This window comes from Rattus norvegicus, chromosome 6 (genome assembly GCF_021556685.1).
Source record: "Rattus norvegicus strain SHRSP/BbbUtx chromosome 6, alternate assembly SHRSP_T2T, whole genome shotgun sequence".
Lineage (NCBI taxonomy): Eukaryota > Metazoa > Chordata > Mammalia > Rodentia > Muridae > Rattus > Rattus norvegicus.
This window is the reverse complement of record NC_141539.1, coordinates 95,988,332-96,007,133: the sequence shown is the minus strand read 5'-3', so window position 1 is coordinate 96,007,133 and position 18,802 is coordinate 95,988,332. Positions and strand designations below refer to the sequence as shown.

The window sequence follows — 18,802 nt, the reverse complement described above, 5'->3', positions numbered from 1 at the left end:
CATGCTAAAAAAAATGGAAACAGCCGAAATGTCTATCAGAGGATGAATAAAAAAAACATAAAAATATCACAGAAATTTATTCAACTGTAAAGAAAAAAAGAAAAAATGACATTTGTAAGAAAATGGATGGAACTTGAGATTGTAATGTTAAAGTAAGCTAGACAAGACTCACAAAGACAATTATAACATTCCACCTCTGTTGGTATATGTTCTTAGCATAGAAGGGGCCCATGAGACAGAGGAGAAGATCTTACAGGAGTGGGGACAAGTGAAAGAAAGGAGCACATGGGACACGAAAGAAAAAGGAGACCGTCTGGCAAGAAGGGAGGGCACTGGGGAGAGCTGAGAATGAAGGACAGCAAAGGTGGGCGGGTGGAAAAGAATAAGAACACCATAGAATCAATCTCTCTCTCTCTCTCTGCTGTGCACACCCACAGACAGAGGAATGAAACCTACTACTACTTTGTATACTAAATTTAAAAATGAATTTAAAAAACCAAAAAAAGGTAATTCAGAAAGAGGCATTAAGTTACTTGAACAAAGACACACAGAGTTAGAATTAAATATACTTCAGAAATTCTAAAAACCCAAATTCTCAACCATTCTGCTTCATTTTGCCTCTTCCAAATATAGTCACATACACATCCAATGCTGTACCACATGCTTAACTGCTATGGTTGGAGAAACAGTGAACCTACTTTGCTGTTGTAAATTCAGAGGCTGGAGAACTGCTCAGTGCTCAGGCACAAGCACTGCACTTTAGAGGACCAGGTTTAGTTTTCAGCACCCGTATCAGGAGGCTGACAACTGCCTGTAACCCCAGCTCCAGAGCGTGCAACACGCTCTTCTAGCCTCCACGTACACACACATTTGTGTGTGTGCGTGTATACACATATATGTGCAAATATATATATATATATTTAAAGATTAAATCTCAAAAAAAAGTACCAAAAAGTAACATAATGAAACCTAATTCTTTGCAAACTAGTAAAAATTTTTAAATAAATAAAAAGATTTATTTTGCAGACTAGTTATTATTTAAAACCTGTCTTTATAAACTTCCAATAAAGGAATATTTTGATGTTACAATTTATTCAGAATATTTTCTAGAATAATTTGTCCATTATACTGGATGATGGCAAGTATAAAGTCTATTATATTACCTTTCAATTCTGTATATTTGAGAATACTGTACGCTCAGAATAGTCTGATATATCATACTGCACGGTCACTGAGATGGTTTAGTGGCTAGCAATCCTGACGACCTAAGTTCAATTTCTAAGACCCACAACAGGAGAATCAAGCTCTGGAAGTCATTATCTAAGGGGACATTCTCACACAGACATGCACACATATACTCACAAATAAAAGATAAAATATTTTAATCATTGCAAAAAGTATTGTTATACACAATCCATCTTATTCTCAAATGATTGCCTTTTTAAGATAATTACCTGTCTTTAAAAAGGAGATAATAGTTATCAAATGACTATGATTGTTCTAAAACTATGGTCTCGTTAAACACAAAAATGATTTATTACACCACACGTGATCTGGGTACTGCCAGAGACATAAGGAAATGCTGGACAGACCGTAAACTCAAAGACTAGTCTTTGCTGGACAGACTCAATGCTCTAAGCTCAGTCCCATCTACAGGAGCATAACTGCTAGCCTCTCTCAGGTGGTCTATGAGCGCCCTCTAGTGTCTCTTGGGTTCCTGCACTTTGCCCAATCAGCTATGTGTTGCATTTTATGTTGTATAAAAACTAATCTGAAAGTATGTAGCAAGTGTAAAGCTCTCACCATACGCACAAATGAGAAACAACAGCAATTTTATGTGTATTGCACTGAAAACTTCAGTCTTGAATTTCTCCCAATTGTGAACAATGTAAGGCTCTTGCTAAGCATGAAGCCGACACTAAATATTCCACAGATGCTCTCTAACTTTAGGTACAGCAAGTCTGCACTCCAAAGTTTCATTTATTAAAGGTGGTGTAAGAGTAAAAAATTTTTGTATTGTTGAAATTTACAAAAAGCAGGAAGTAGAAAGTGAAAGTTTAGTAGAGAGAGTAGAACTCTGGGATAGAGGCAGGAGGTCTGCCACCCAGATTCTGATGAGTTAGGCATTTGAAACAGGAGAGGTAAACAGCCATGTGGCAAACAGAATAGTTTACATGGGCTAAATCAGTTCTGAGTTAGTGTAGCACAAGCCATAGCATTGTTAGTAAATAAGCCTCTAAGTGGTCAGTCACTTGGGAATTCGGTGCAGGTGGGAAAGCTCCAGGTTACAACCAACTTAACTGCCCAGCCAGTGCTTCAAACAGCGAATGGACTGGGCTGAGAAATTAGTAGCCATTTTCTGCTTGACGCACTAAGTTCACCCATCTCACCAAGTGACTGCTGCCCCTTTAAGCTTTAGCAGGATAAATTATTCCACAATCAGCAGAATGCAGAAAATACTTTTCAGGACTTTGTCAAACTGCAAAGCAGAGGTTTTTTTGTTATAGAAATAAGCAAGTCTATTTCTTGCTGACCAAAATATGTGTTGACTAGAATGGTTTCTATTTGATAAAGATGTGTTAGGGTCTAGCTACAGTGATTTAAAATTCATTGTCTAAAACCACAATTTATTTTGTACCTACTACAGAGTGCATTAATGAGCCTGGGAAAGCCATACAACATACAGTGCTCACTTAACTGGACAGTTTCCGTTTGTGAAGTTACCACTCACAGAACTATATCCCTAATGAAAACTCAGCAGACACAGAAACTTTATGGTCATTTTGTGGATCTAACAAAATCCCCACGGTGCCTTTTTATGTTAGATCTTACATTGCAAGAGATGACCTTTGAACAATGAAGTCATTGCCAGGTTTTCCACAGTTTTGTGTTTATTCTCTCTCCTTTATCCTTTTCTTCCTCCCCACTCATGTGTATGCAAGACAGAGAAAGAGAGACAGAAGACAGACAAAGACACAGACATACACATTTAGGTGCTTTGGGTACTTAGAATGGTAGCCAAATCATTTAAAAGGTAATTACAGGGGCTAGAGAGATGGCTCAATGGTTAAGAGCACTGACTGCTCTTCCCGAGGTCCTGAGTTCAATTCCCAGCAACCACATGGTGGCTCACAACCATCTGTAATGAGATCTGATATCCTCTTCTGGTGTGTCTGAAGACAGCTACAGTGTACTCATATATAATAAATTAATAAATAAATAAATAAATAAATAAATAAATAATTCTTTTAAAAAAAAAGATAATTACTGGCCAATGTCCTGAGCCCAAGAAGACTCTGACCTGCCTGTGGAGAAATTATGTGTTAGATGCACGTCTGTGGGCATGAATTATAGTGCTTTTGGCTGTAACTTCAGTGTTGGTGACTTAATGATAGAAACTAAACACAACATCAATAAATAGAAACACACATAAAGCTAGGTGTAGAATGATGTCATTATGCACCAAGGTAGGTCCAGGATAAGTGAAGCTTATCATTGGATGAGAAGGAAGGGTAGGTGGGGAAAAGTCTAGGAAGGAAAGAGGAGGAGGAGAAGCGAGAGAATCAAGATAGAGACAATGGAGCAGGATGATCCAGAGCCAGGTGGCCTTGGTCAATTTTACCCTGTCTAGGTAGGCGCTTTATATCTTTATTAATTGGCAGTGGATATGTTGTAGAATGAGAATTTAACATATAAATCTGACTGATATAAATTACAAGTTTCTAGAACTTTGATTTTACCGGGCTACAGGGGATGTGAGCAAAGTTCTCGCATGGACATTCCGCCTATTTTTTATTTTTACCACAACAGCATACTGATCAAGTGACAATGTTACAAGAGGCTTACTGGAACCCAATCCTGTATCTCTCCTAAGAGCAACAGTTCAGTGTTTCCTAATGTATGTGTGTTTAACTTATAGGTTACAGCTACCACAGACAATGAGAATGAACTGTATGTTAATAATTTCCAAAGTACTACAACAGAAATTGCAATCACTCTTTAAGATAGCCCAAACACACTAAACACTGCATCTGAGAAATCCCAAACTATAATCTCATTGAACTGTCTTAAACCTGACTGCTGGTTCTGAGAGGTTATATTTTTCCAGTATACATTAAAATAGTACATTTATATTATAAATATTTAAGTATGTATATTACAAAAACTATCTCATATCCCTCCCAATGGTGCCCATACTAATGAAGACACATTAAATCATATTCAGGAAAAAGTGTTGCATATCATAGAGAATGTAGGTTGATGTCATTGTGCAGGTACAAGATAAACTGAGGCCTGTCATTGAATGAGAAGAAAGGGAGGCAGGAACAGAGGTTTTAGGAGAGGGAGGAGCAGAAAGAGGAAGCAACATGGAGGCAGACTTAACCGATCCTCGCCATGCATCTCTACATAGATACAGGTTGTTATGAATATTTCCTAAGGGATGGATTTCTATAGGCCAATTTATCTTATCTAGGTGGGCGGCTTATATCCTTATCAATTGGTTGTAAGTTAATTGTGTAGATGTATTGTACATTGAGTACTTAACATAAATCTGGTTTTTGGGTTATAGTCTGTTGAGTCATGATTTCACTGGGTTGTTGGGAGTGTGAACAGAGTCTGTGACAAGAAGCCGTCCTAGACTATAGAATGCTTGAGGCCACGCTAGCACGGCTTGCAGAACACGATGTGTGTGTCAGACATGATAAAATACCTGCCAAGGGGACAGTGTGTGAAAGCAGCTGACAGAGAAACAGCTAGGGCGCACAGATCCGTGAGGAGTGGGAACTCGTGGGACCAGTCTGCACATTTTTAATTATACCGCAACAGAAAAGATATAATGAAATCTTCAAGACCCCATCTGTTCAGATAGAGTGCAGCTTGGACTGTAACGTAAAGTACAGCATCAGCACGGGAAGAGCACAAGAACCCGCAAGAGGACTCAAAGTAGATTCTCATAGAAACGTCAAGAGCACCGCCGCGTGCATGTACCTGAGGCCATGTCAGACTGCTGCAACACCAGCCTGGGGTCTGCGTGCTGATCGGAAGGCTCTGCAGCAAGAGTGGGCTGCAGCATGAGGACCAACGGTCCCGCTGGGATGTCCTCTGCTGCCTTCAGCACGAGCCTCTGTCCTTCACTAAGCTCACCCACACTGTTATCCAAGTCCTTCAAAGACAAGGAGACCAGTAAGGCCATTATATGAAACCAATCAAAGCAGGAAATATTTTATAAAGTTCATGATACATAACACAGAAGTGCTTATACTGCCACATTTCAGGTACATGAATAATAAGTCTGAGAAGTTCAGGGACCAGAAAGACAGCTTAGCAAGTGAGAGTGCTTGCTGCTGACTGAGAAGCAGTTCAATCCCTAGAACCCATATGGCAGGAAGGAAGCTAATACTTCACGTCTGCCTTGACCTCACATTTGCTATGTGCACTTGCTCACATACATTATACATATTTTACATATACATTATACATATTTTACATATATATTATATTATACATATTTTATTATTATAAAGGAAACCTTTTTTGAAAAGAAGTTTTAAAAGGCATATGGTATTATATGTGTATTCAAATATATATGGATGTGGGCTGGAACTGCACACACACGTGCGCGCGTACACACACACACACACACACACAAAATAAATTTACCTTTAAAGCTTCATTTTTTTATTGTGTTTTGAAATTGTAGCATAAGAGATTGGAGCAGTTTGTCTAAATCTTTCTCAGTTACAAAGCTCAGTTCAATCTAGGTTAAAAGGGCTATGATATTGATTATTGAGTAACGTAAACACTGTCTTGTGGAAATTAAAAGTTGGATATTTAATATTTTTCCTGTAGTTATGTCCAGCCCCTCCCCAAACCTTTATGGTTGAACAGTACCTCTGCTTGCTGTGAAACTAGTAATTCCTGTTCTTGCTTGGTAAGAAGAGAAATGATTGCATTTTCATGAAGCTTCTTGTGGGGCCTCCTAATCACCTGACCTTCACTGGGAGGATCATCTTCCTAGAGCAGACGCAAGGACAAGGTCAAAAAAGGTTATCCCACAACTCCCCTTTCTCAATTATGACTAATAAAACTTTAGGAAGAAAGAACACAAGTATGTTTCAAAGATGAACTCACCATTTCATTTTCAGGTAACTCTCATTTCCATTTGACCATAATAAAAAACATTTCACACCTGCCTCAAAGGTGTACAAAGTAATTTAAGTGCAGCTCTGTGACAGCTAGAGCTTCTGTCTCAAGCAACTAAACTATAGTGATTCCTAAGTGCTTTTGTGACATTCAAACAGCATGAGTGTGGGCTCACATGACCTGCTTCATGTGTACGGAGTGCAGATCAAGGCAGGGTGTGGCAAACCAGCCAAGCACTGGGGAGATGCTACCACTGGACCACAGACGACATGAGAGCCTCAGAATCACGAGAGCCTCTACGGCGCCTCAGTGCTCTTCCTCCTCTGCACTACATCAGTCTAAACTAGGGGAGGCACAGAAAGCCTCATCTTGTAACATTTACCTAGGCGTCATTGTGCCTCAAAACACCTGCCTGAAAGACAAGGGTGCTGTGAGCCTCGGCATCAGATGAACTGAGTGTCCTTGTTAATACAAGAGTGGGTATAATTTACAATTCATTAAAACAACAAATTCTTGCCTTTGGCTAGAAGATAAAGTATGACAAATTTATTTAAATTATTTATGGTCATTCTGTTTTAATGAAATACAGTACACCTCCTAGCTGTGTAGGAATAAAGCACCTAACAGCACATGGTTTCAATTAACTCTGAGTTTTCCTAGATTATATTTTCATTTGCATTTACTATAAATTTGCATACCGTAAGAAATTACAACTAGAAATAGTTTCAAATGTAGAAAAAGAAAGGTTATACTTTTGTCTGGGTTCAATTGGTCAATTTACTTTAATACCAGGTAAAGTTCTAAGAATGAGTAACAATTCCACAGTGGTGTGTTAAATAGCCAAACACATACACAATTCTCGAAAGGACGATTACTATGACTCTGTCTTCTCCCTCGTTACTTCACAACAGTGACTGCAACTACAGCAGACTTAGCCAATCACTTCACAAGTCAGTGTTAAAAAATAACTGCTCAAACAGGATCTTCTCTGGAGACTTATTTATCTTTTCAAAGCAGACTTCCTAAGGCGTTCTCCTACTCCTTTGTGACATGCCACTTTGACAGAAAGAGGGATCAATCAGGCTTAGCAGTAAGTGTGGCAGAGCGGCCACCCTTCCTCACTAAGTCACCTGAAAACATGAAAAGTGAAGACCTCATCCTTAGCAGTCCTAAGGGAAAATTAGTATGTGCTCACAACAGCTGTATACATGTAAATAGAATGTAACATGACATTATCAATGTCATTTTTTCATCTATGGCTCTAATAACCAGGAATGACTACTTTCCCTGGATCTTATTTTTATCTGAGTGTTTTAAAAGGACTTATTCTCATTACTCTGAATTACATGTCCATGGGTGAGTATGTGTACATAAGTATAGGAGCCCATGAAGTAAAGATGTCAGAGCTCTAAAAACTTCAGTTACCGATGGCTGTAAAGCACCTGATGTGTGTGGGGGAACCAAACTTGGGTCCTCGAAACAGGGGTACCCCTCTTAACTGTTGAGCCGTCGTGATTTGTAACCCATTAAATTTATTTATACATACATACGCATGTATGTGTATTCACGTATATATGTGGGTACATGTATACACACACATATCAATGCATACACACACACACACACACACACACACACACACACACACACACACACACACACACACACACACACACACATGTTCTGCAGGAGACGTAAGAGCAATCCCAGGTCTCGTTACCTCATTACATTACCAGGTATCTTGGACTATCAGACCGTAGAGGTTGGTGCAACTTTCTACTCATTCTCCCACTATCTAGGGTCATATGATGAAGTGGGCATGCAGCCCTCTATTACTAGAGTCTCTGTCCCCATCCCTCCTCACTCCCCTTCCTTTCCCACTGAAGCAAGGTGGTACAAAGTAGCTCTCAGCCTCCTAACTGAGCCCCTGAGTGTCTGTGACCACAGACAGGGATTTGTGGCTGTGCCTGGTTTCATGGTTAACAATTCACTAAACTTTGTGTCTATACCTCAAACAACTGAGGAAAACCTGCAACAAGACATCAAGGCATTCTTCCAGTGCAACTGGAGTCAGCATCTCCTTACCATATCAAGGGCATCCTGCAGAGTGGTGGATAAGCTGTCATTTATGTTCATCAGAAACAAGTCCCCATTTCCTGAAAGTAGAAAGGAGTAGAGCAATTTAGGGAAAAAGGGAGACATTTACTAAGAAATCTGGCCAGAAAGCACACAATGCTACATTTAAAGTTCAGTAGGGGAACTGGTGAAGCTCACGTCCAGGCCACTGTTAGGTAAATCACTCAGGCATAACAAACACAGCTTTTCACTTCGCCTCTCTGTCGTCAGAGTGGTCCAGCTGTTCAGTTTTTACCTGTTTGTTTCTTCAAGACAAGGTTTCTCAGACTATCCTGGGAACTCAGGCTGGACTGAGGTCACAGACCTGCGTGCCTCAGCCTCCAGAGATTAACCTGATCGTGACCAGCTCAAAGTTGATTTTAATCTGAATTATTGCTGTTATTTTGTGTGTACAGATGTTTTCCCAATGTGTGTACCTATGTCGCAAGTACATGCTTGGCACTATGGAGGCCAGGAAGAGGGCATCTGACCCCCTCAAACTGTATTAACAGACTGGTGTGGGCAGTGGGAATTGAACCTGGTCCTCTAGAATAACAGCCCATGCTCTTAGGTACAGAGCTGGCTCTCCAGCCCCGAGCTGGCTCTCCAGCCCCGGGCTGTCAGAATTTGAAAGTAATTTCAAGTTATATATATATGAGAGAAACTGAGAAACAGGCACCTCTACAAGTTGTTAAATGTACATAAGAACTGGTTTAAATGGAGAGCTGGCTAATCTCCCAGGAAGCATGCAGACTGTGCACTGCTAATTGAAAGGTAGCAATCTGTCTCAACAATGCACTTGTAGACACAGATTATGGAACTTATCAGGTAAGTGCGGTTTGTGCAAAGATGGTCAGTACAGTCTGGTACGTAGTCTGGGATGTGGGAAAACAGTCTAAATAAATGTCCCTCACTTAAGCATTACCTGAATGGATCATACACCACTGGAAAAACACATGACCCATGTGTGTTGATATTGAAATATGTTTAACACACATTACTTTGTAAAAAGTTCAGGTTTTACAATAATAATATACACAGCATAACACTATATAAAAGTACACATATAAACGTGCATTTAGCATCTATACAAGCAGAGACAAAATACACTAACAGAATATATCTCAAGCTATTATCAAATTAATTCTAAAGAAAGAGGGCGATTTCACTCTTCAAAATCAAAGCCTAAAAAAGTTAACCAAACTGCACAGAATATCTAGTAAACCATGTTGAGGGGCTGGAGAGGTAGCTCAGAGGTTAAGAGCACCAACTGCTCTTCCAGAGGTCCTGAGTTCAAATCCCAGCAACCACATGGTGGCTCACAACCATCTGTAATGGGATCTGATGCCCTCTTCTGTGTGTCTGAAGACAGTGACAGTGTACCCATATAGAATAAATAAATAAAAACCAAAACCATGTTAAATCAGAAAAGATAACCAAAACCTTTTTTAAAAAGAAGTTATCACTAAAGAAACGACTATAGTATAGCCAAAAGTCTTAACTTACTCTTGGTAGCCAAGTTCTGACCACAGCTAAGTAAGATCTCGCCTTCAGATATGTGCCTGTCTAAAGTTTCTGTCTCAGTGACAGTGCTCAACGTGTTCTCCGGGGTTGATGAACCAGAACTGAGTATCTGCTGGAGAGAAGGGGCCTTGGTGTCCTCAAGATGTGGTGCTAAGGGAGCTGGCTCCGGAGGTACAGGCTGAGCAGAGGAGGCGACACTCTCGGGCTCCTCGTCGATAGCTACAGACATTACACTGAGAAGGTAAAGGCACATTTGGAACTGCACATCGCTGAAGGCCCACACCCATTCACATGCACATAAACAGATGTTACAGTTACAGTCTCTTTCAGCAAAGTGACCACTGTAACTAGCTAACAAGACTCATTGTTCTGAAATTCTGCTTTCATCAGAGGCCGCCTGAAAGCTGCTCTAGTTATAAGAGAAATCAATATGGTTTAGTAATAAAAACATTAACTGAGCGCAGTATATGATGATCTATACCAGAGAAATAATTATGTATTTCATTAATAATCTGATGGGTTTATTCTTATTTACTTTAAACCTTTGGAAAAGACAAGGGAGTATTTTTAATTTTAAAATATTTAAGATTTAAGATTTAAGTTATTTTTTTCTAAAGAATAAATGAAAGCCATGAGTAGTGGAAACATGCTTGTAATCCCAGCACTAATGAGGCTGAGACAGGAGAATTACCAATTTTTTTTTTTTTTTTTTTTTTTTTGGTTCTTTTTTCGGAGCTGGGGACCGAACCCAGGGCCTTGCGCTTCCTAGGTAAGCGCTCTACCACTGAGCTAAATCCCCAGCCCCCAATTTTTTTTTTTTTTTTTTTTGGTTCTTTTTTTCTGAGCTGGGGACTGAACCCAGGGCCTTGCGCTTCCTAGGTAAGCGCTCTGCCACTGAGCTAAATCCCCAGCCCCGAGAATTACCAATTTAAGAACAACCTCAGCTACAAAGAAAATTCCAGACCAGCTGGACTTCATAACACGCCCCCCACCCCCACACCCCCCACCCCCACACCCCCCACCCCCACACCCCCCACCCCACACCCCCACACCCCCCACCCCCACACCCTCCACCCCCACACCCCAGCTCTTTCTATGGCCTTTCTATGCAGGAACAGTGTGTGAAGAGTGGATCTGGTGGAGCTGCACAGGAACAAGTGTGCGCTCTTGCTTACACAGCTCTTGGGTGAAGACGTTCTTGAAGAGAGTTAGGATTCTCTTCATCCAGTGGCAGGTCTCCACTGTCCCATGGCTTGGGAAGTTCAGGGCTTGAAAACTTCAACTTGTCAATGGAAATTTCTGACAACGTTGGGGTAAGAGCTGCTGCTGGAGGAGGGGTGGTGACAGGGGTGCGGGTTGGTGTGCTAACAAGTGTGGCTACAGGCAGGTCACTTCCTACAGATTAGAAAGAGAAAATGAAGACTCGGTCAATCACGTTCTGATGTGATGGTTCATTGTTTTAGATAATGCTGGCATTAAACAATCATAACGACGACAATGATGGCTTTAATAGGAACATTACTACATTTATTAAGGTATAAACATTAAGACCTTGAAAAGATGACATTTTAAAACTACTTCACACTAAGAAGCTTTAGCAGTTATTAAATTACACATTTTCAGAAATAACTTTTCTGTGAATGCCTCCCTGGAAAGTTATATTGGAACCCATATGTTGCAACATGGAGGGAGGCGCCTGTGAACTACCCAGGGGCACATGCACCCTATATGTGATCAACAGCCCCATGAGAAGTGAGACCTCAGCCTGCAGGCTCTTGCTCTCGGGCTGCTATATGATACCTTTTGTCATTCATGATATAGCAAGAAGGCTGTCAGCAAAGGCAGCCCCTTGGTGTGACGTCAACAGACTCTGGAACTTAAACAAAGCAACAAACAAACTCTTAATTTAACTTATAAATTATCTAGTGTATGGTATTCTGTTACAGTACATAAGCAATCAAGTGACAAGCAATTCCTTAGTTTCCTTGCCAAAAAAAAAAAAAAAAAAAAGCATTTACTAAAGACTACTAAACAAAAGCTATTTATAGTAACTAAAAGTAAAATTGAATTATAGAAACAAAAATTTTAGGTTCGGGCAAGATGCCGCAGCAAGTCAAGCATTTGCCTGACACCCGGAGTTCAATCACAGTACCTATGTTAAAATGAAAGAAGAAAAGCAACTTCACAAACTCCCGACCTCCACACACGTGCCATGTCGTGTGCAGACACACACACACACACATACACAATCACACAATGTTTTTAAAGAAACAGGGTTTCTACCTTTCTCAACAGGTATCTCTTTAACAGATGAGGCCACGTCCTGATCGGATTCGCAGGGAGAGGAGTCTGGAGTTTTTACGAACACGTGCTCCTTCAAAGGTGCCGGAGAGCAAGGGGGAGTAGGCTGCGGTGTGGCTACCGGAGGATAAACTCTTGCCTAAGATGGATTAGTGAAACAAACACAGTGTGTTCATAATCACCCGACAGAAAATAATAGAAACAGTAAGAGGAGCTCAGTCCTAGACTACAGCGTTGACATGGACGGTCAAAGCAACAACAAACAGAAGCCTGGGTGTTCGGGTCTTAACTATTTGGTTGCCAGTACAGGACTGGCCTAAAGAAACTCCTGGGCAACTAAGTAACTACGTCTGAAAGAAATGAGTTTGTCTTCTAACACAGAGATTAATCAGACTGAGATGATGATCAAACCCAACTACAACTGGATGGGTTGCATGGTTAACGTAACAGCAAGTAGGAAACAGGAGACGGCAGGAGAGAAAACATTAGAGCCAGCTGCAAACAAGGAAAGAAGGAAACATCTTAATATTAATTTCTCACCTAAGGTAATATTCAACAGGTTTCAAAGTTCGAAGACATAAAAGGATAACAGTAAAAACACTGTCCTGTTTCCTTTCTATCTCGTTTCTTTCCTCAGAGTTATCAAGCAATCCTGACCTAAGTCAATTACATGTACATAGACTTATGTATAGAGTAAGTTCTCAGTCCTAACTACTGAAAGCACTGTTTACTTCTGAGCAGACACTGTGGAACTCCCCTATAGCACTGGGCTACTTTACACCATCAGCAGAGGCAAGAGTGCCTACTCTCCCTGGGTCTTTTATCCGTACGCAGGCAATTCCTATTTCTTTTCTGTGAGGGAACAGCCTTGTCATTTCCTTTGTTCATTTTAAGAACATTATTATCCACTTTAAAAGGCCTTTATATACTGCATGCCATGTTGGAAACTACTGCCTAACTTAAACTGATGGTGAGTCTACAGCCACACTACCCTGGACATGCCCAATACTGTCCAAATGATGAAAAATTATTAGAAATCCTCAAACACTGCTCAACAGGTAGCAAACTCTTTTATGTGAAAAAAATACACTATATCGTTTCTACTTCTTGACTGTATATACATACAACATAAAAATCTGTATGTGTATGTGTGTGTGTGTGTATGTATGTAAATATTCATTTATTTACAGCAAGATGGCCCAGCTATCCTCATGAGAGGATCTGAAGTTATTCTCCCAGCACTGGTAACTGATCACTAAACCATTAGGAACTAAGCATTCACAAAGTTCTAGACCGTAAGTTATGTAAGTGATTTAATGATCCATGAAACTTTATAGGATGATGATGATAATTTAATATCATGAAGATGTCTATCCTTCCCAAATTATACAAATCAAAATTAGACTTCTTTCTTTAACATTTTCCTTCCAGGATTCACGTCATAACCAAGGCTCTGTGGTCCTTTATGCTGTTGTAAACACAGTCTGAGAATCAAGTCCTTATCTTCTTTGGGAACACAAAAAAAAGTGGTTTCCTGAAACCTAGTAAGAAATGCGATTTTTAATAGAACTTAGAAATAAGATGTAAAGAGCAGGCCATAGTGTGGCGTGCACCTGCAATCCCAGTTCCTTAAGAAGCTGAGGCAAGAGACAGCATTCAAGAGCAGGAGGCCAGTCTGGGCAGTGCAATAAAACCTCATCTCTGAAAAAATAAAATAAATAAATAAATTAATTAAAATAAAACTTCCGTGATGGTGGTGCACAGCTTTAATCTCAGTACTTGAGAGACAGAGGCAGGCAGATCTCTGAGCTTGAATTCAGACTGGTCTACAGATCAAGTTCCAGGACAGCCCAGGCTACATAGAAAACCCTGTCTTGGAAAACAAACTAAAACAAAAATTAAAAATTAAAAACTTTAAAATTAAAATTTAAAATACATGAAAAATAAAAACATAAATTATGTCCAAATGCTAAGACAAGCTTGATAGTGTTGAGGGGACAACTAGCTCAGTGAGCACGGGCTCGCTCTACTAACAGTCACGCACGGTTTAAACTCTAAAGTATCTCTATCATATAGGCAAGCCTACGCAAAACAGAGCTAAGGCATCAGTTCACTATGCCCAAGAGACTACGCTCTCAACAATCAAACTTCCTGCTTACACTTATTTTTCCAAATTTTCTTACTAATCACCCCCATGAGAGTATGTGCAGCGAATGAGCACAGAACAAGTCAAAGAAGAACAGAGATCTATTGATCCGGTTACAGAGCCGTCGTAGCCCTGAGAGGTCTGCAGTGCAAGCATCGTCAACAAGGCACAGGTGTGAGCAGATGCGTCCATTCCCTAGCACCACAGGCAGCCGGTGGTGGTGCACACCTTCAGTCCCAGCACTTGGGAGGCAGAGACTGGTGGATCTCTGTGAATTCGAGGCCAGCCTGGTCAACAGAGCAAATTCTAGGATAGCCAGGGCTATGCAAAGAAACCCTGTTTCAAAAAACCAAAAAAAGAAAAAAAAAAAAAAAAACCACACCCAACCACCAAAACAACAAAAAATAGCCAAACATCAACTTTATACATAAAAGATTAGTTTACAGGACTCACCTATTAATAAGTCTTCGTGATTTACAGGGTCAGAAATAGCTACAGAGATTTGTATCATTCCAACAAGAGATTAGAAATTCTACTTCACATAGCGATGGTGACTAGACAAACAGTAATGAAGTCTATGAAGTACATTTTCTCCTAAAGGAGTAACGTAAGAAAGTATCTTTCTATGTAGAACCTAGATATTAAATGTGTGTGACTAAAAGTACAAACAAATACTCAGGGAGAGGAGGAAGAGCAGTGGTGTCACACGGAGTGGAGGAAGGACAAATGAGGGGACGGAGGTGGGGGATGTGAGCAAAGTAAACTATACTTGGATGAAGTGTCCGGACCACTATTTCTGTGGGCTCAGTGAAAATGATGAATAAAAGCAGAAAACGTGTCCTTAGGGAATACTGCTAACCCTTTTGAGGTAGAGTCACATGTTCACAACTTTCAAACTTTTTCTAAAGAACACAATACAGGGCTGGAGAGGTGACTTAGCAGTTAAGAGCACTGGCTGCTGTTCCAGAGGTCAGGGGTTCAACTCCCAGCCCCCACATGGAAGCTTATGACTGTCTGTTCCAGATCGGATACCTTCTTCCGGCTTGTGTGGATAGTGCATGCAAGGAGCAGACAGACAGACATCAAGCAAAACACACACTTCAAATAGAGATAGATTTTAGAAATGTATTCAACTGCCAGCAATGTGAAATACAGGAAATAAATGAAGGAAGGGGAAAAATGGTCACTGTAACACACTTAGAAGCTGAGTATGATAGCTCAGACTTGAATCCAGTTCAAGGCCACCTTCAGGTGCATCTTCAAGGCCAGCCTGAACTACGAGAAACCGAATCTCAAAAAGTGAATAATAAAGTGTAGGGAAATGTTAATTACATCACCTGAATAAAATTCTATCACAATCTGTGATCTTAAGTTTAAAATGATGATTAAGTTTAAATGTGATTAAGTTTAAAATATATCTTTTTTATGAAGGTATAATGGCTCCTGCATAAAATAGTAGCATGTTTTATACACTGAAGTGAAAGGACTATCCACCCTGAGCTACAGAGATAGAGAGTTCCAGGTCAGCTTGGATTATAGGGCGAGGCTGTCTTAAGCAAACAGACAGAAAGACACACACACACACACACACACACACACACACACACACAGAGAGAGAGAGAGAGAGAGAGAGAGAGAGAGAGAGAGAGAGAGAGCTCTTTAGTAATGTCTAAGATACTACCCACAATCTTAAACTATAAGAGAATGGAAAGTCAGTCCTACCGACACATTAGTCTCATTTCTTGAAAGATCACCCGAAACACGTGTGGCAGCAGGCCCTTGCTTCTTTGCCTCTCTGTCAGCTAACATGACAGCAATGGTCTCGGCCAGAGCTTCATTGACAAAATGGCTGATCATGTCTGAGTTCACAGGAACTCCGGCATCTACCATAAGCTGGAATGCTCCGCTGCTTGTTCCTGGGACTGAAAAACAAGAACTTCAGATAATGCCAAGAAACATGGCTGCAGCCAAGCCTCCCTTTTTCAGGTCTACCAAGGCTGGTAGATATGTGTGTGAGTGTGGAAGGAGGGTGAACACTGAGACTAGAAGCAAAGCTACTTGCCACAAGACAGACAAAGATACGACTTAAATGAACATCCTTTTTCAACATTACATTCAAAATATTACATTAAATTTCCTCAGCCGGAAACAATCCCATTCCCACTCCCAACCAAAACAGGAGACAGGCTTTCGCTCGCTCCCTCGATCCCTCCCTCCCTCCCTCCCTCCCTCCCTCCCTCCCTCCCTCCCTCCCTCCCTCCTTCCCTCCAGGTCAGGGACATTAGTCATGCACTGCATGTTAAACCTCCTCAAGCTTCTAAAGCAGGATTTGGGAAGTAAAAAACCAGGCTGTAAAGGAAGAACAGGCTATCCAAAGAGAGGAAAGACAAGAAGAAGTGGTTTTTTTTTTTTTTTAAAAAAGAACATATGTGACGCACATAAAGTAATGCAGACAAACACACACATTAAACATTAAGTGAAAAAGGAAGAAACATCTACAGATTTATGGCTAATTAGTTTTCAATAAAATATTAAGATAATTCGACGGAGAAAGGATAAACTTTTAAAGAATACTAGAGAAATCTGAAATCCATATGCAAAAGGAGAAAGAATAAGCATTTTATATCCTCATTTTATATTACATATAAACTTTAACTCAAAATATACTATGAGCGTTGAAGGAGTCACTGAATGGTAGAGTTCTAGCCTAGCCTGATCAAAGGTCCTGGGTTCAGTCCCTGGAAACACACACACACACACACACACACACACACACACACAGACGCGCACACGCACGTGCACACACAGGCACAGATGAAAGAAAACCTCTATACCACAATTAGATTCTGTACCCATCATACTACTCAGTATATTCAGAGATAGGCAAATAAGGACCACAGTGAGACATCGCTACATACAGGCAAAATGGCTACACTGGTTAGAGCGCGCTACCACATGCCAATAAGCATGGAGGACAACTGCAACAGACACAACTGCTTGGGATATGTCATAGTACCTCCATTTGGAAAAGGCTCAGCAAACCCTCATAACCGTTTACTTATCACATGGCTAGAATAAATTAAAAGCTGTGTCCAAACAAAAAATTGTCAGCAAGTATTCTTATCAGTTTTAGGATAGACCCAAACTAAAAGACTACAAATATCTACCAACTGGTAACTGGATTAACAGTTTATGATATATCCAGCATAATACTAACACAAGCAAAAACATGATCGCCAAAATATTACACTGGGATAAGCAAGATGGTTGAGAGTGAAAAAATGTGCTTACTGCTATGCCTGACCACCTAAACCACAGCCAAGCTTCAACCCCCTGGAGCCATCGTGGAAGGAGAAAACCAACTCCTTCAAAACTTGTCCTCTGACAACCAGAGCACTGTAGCATACATGTACACACACACACACACACACTTACTGCAAAAAATGCAATGCTAAATAAAGTCAGCCAAAAAAAAAAAATCATGCTATATGATACTCATATATGAAAGTCTTCAAAAGATTAAAATACATGACAGAAAGCCAAATACAGTTGTTGGGGCCACTGCACATGGGTGAAGGCTAGCAACTGTCTACAAAGTGTAGCAATACTTTGATATTGACAGAAATGTTTTCTGACATGATTGAATGCAAAACTATTTTAAAACTTATCAAACTGTATACTTAGAACTGATGAATTTGAAGGCAACTAAATTTCCATTTTAAAAAGACTGATGTCTTTCATTTATTCATATATACACATACAATTTTATATATATATTTTTATATATATATATATATATATATATATATATATTTAAGAAGTTTCTACAGCAGTGCCAACTCATTTCATATGACCCCTCAAACAGTCCTTAGTGTTAGTTGGCCCTCCCCTAAACTCCCTTTCCCCTCCCCATTTAATCTTCCTGCTTCAGCACTCCCCCCCACACACACACACACCTCCACAGTGTATTTTATTCCCCTTCTGTGGGACATCCTCCCTCCCCCAGAGTCCCTTTCCCTTACCTAGCCTCTGTGGTTCTATGGATCACAGCATGCCTACCAAAGGCTTTAAAGCCAACACTCATGAACACAAAGACCAAGACTAGACTATATGCAGAGTGAGAGACTTTGGAACACCCAGTACTAAATGGGACGTCTCCATCGACCTCTCCTCTCAAGGCTCAGGGGCTTATACACAGGAGGAGGTGGGAAGATTGGAAGAGCCAAAGAGAATAGGGACACCTAGAAAACATTGTCCAGACACAACAGGACCGACACACATGAACTCAGAGACTGTGGTAACACGCACAGGAGCTATACAGATTCAAGCCAGACTGGATCCCAAACGAGAAAGAGAAGCAGACACAAGCTCCCATGTCAGGAGCCATCTAGGAAAGGCTAAAGCTTACAAGTGGTGTTCTGAAGATGACACATTGGTTTGCATGGCTGTGATGGATAATTCTGAATGGCAGGGCTTTCAGAACTCTCATCTGAAGATTGACTCTTACTGGTAGTACACCTTTCTTGTCATTATTAAATTAATATAAATATTCTTGAGCATTAGCCCACTCTA

The 18,802-nt window shown here is 40.4% G+C and overlaps 1 protein-coding gene across 21 annotated transcripts in view; it reads right to left on the bottom strand.

Moving 5' to 3' along the window:
• Kiaa0586 (KIAA0586 homolog) overlaps positions 1 to 18,802 on the bottom strand; it is a 103,333-nt gene that overhangs the window by 33,428 nt on the left and 51,103 nt on the right. For 18 of the 21 annotated variants that reach the window (XM_087554736.1, XM_087554734.1, XM_087554738.1 and 15 more), the window contains 7 exon segments: positions 15,953 to 16,152; positions 12,067 to 12,223; positions 10,959 to 11,178; positions 9,766 to 10,016; positions 8,230 to 8,300; positions 5,893 to 6,015; positions 4,990 to 5,164 (listed from right to left, as the gene is read on the bottom strand). In XM_087554736.1, coding sequence (XP_087410862.1) covers positions 4,990 to 5,164; positions 5,893 to 6,015; positions 8,230 to 8,300; positions 9,766 to 10,016; positions 10,959 to 11,178; positions 12,067 to 12,223; positions 15,953 to 16,152 — 1,197 coding nt within the window. 21 annotated transcript variants of the gene reach the window in all.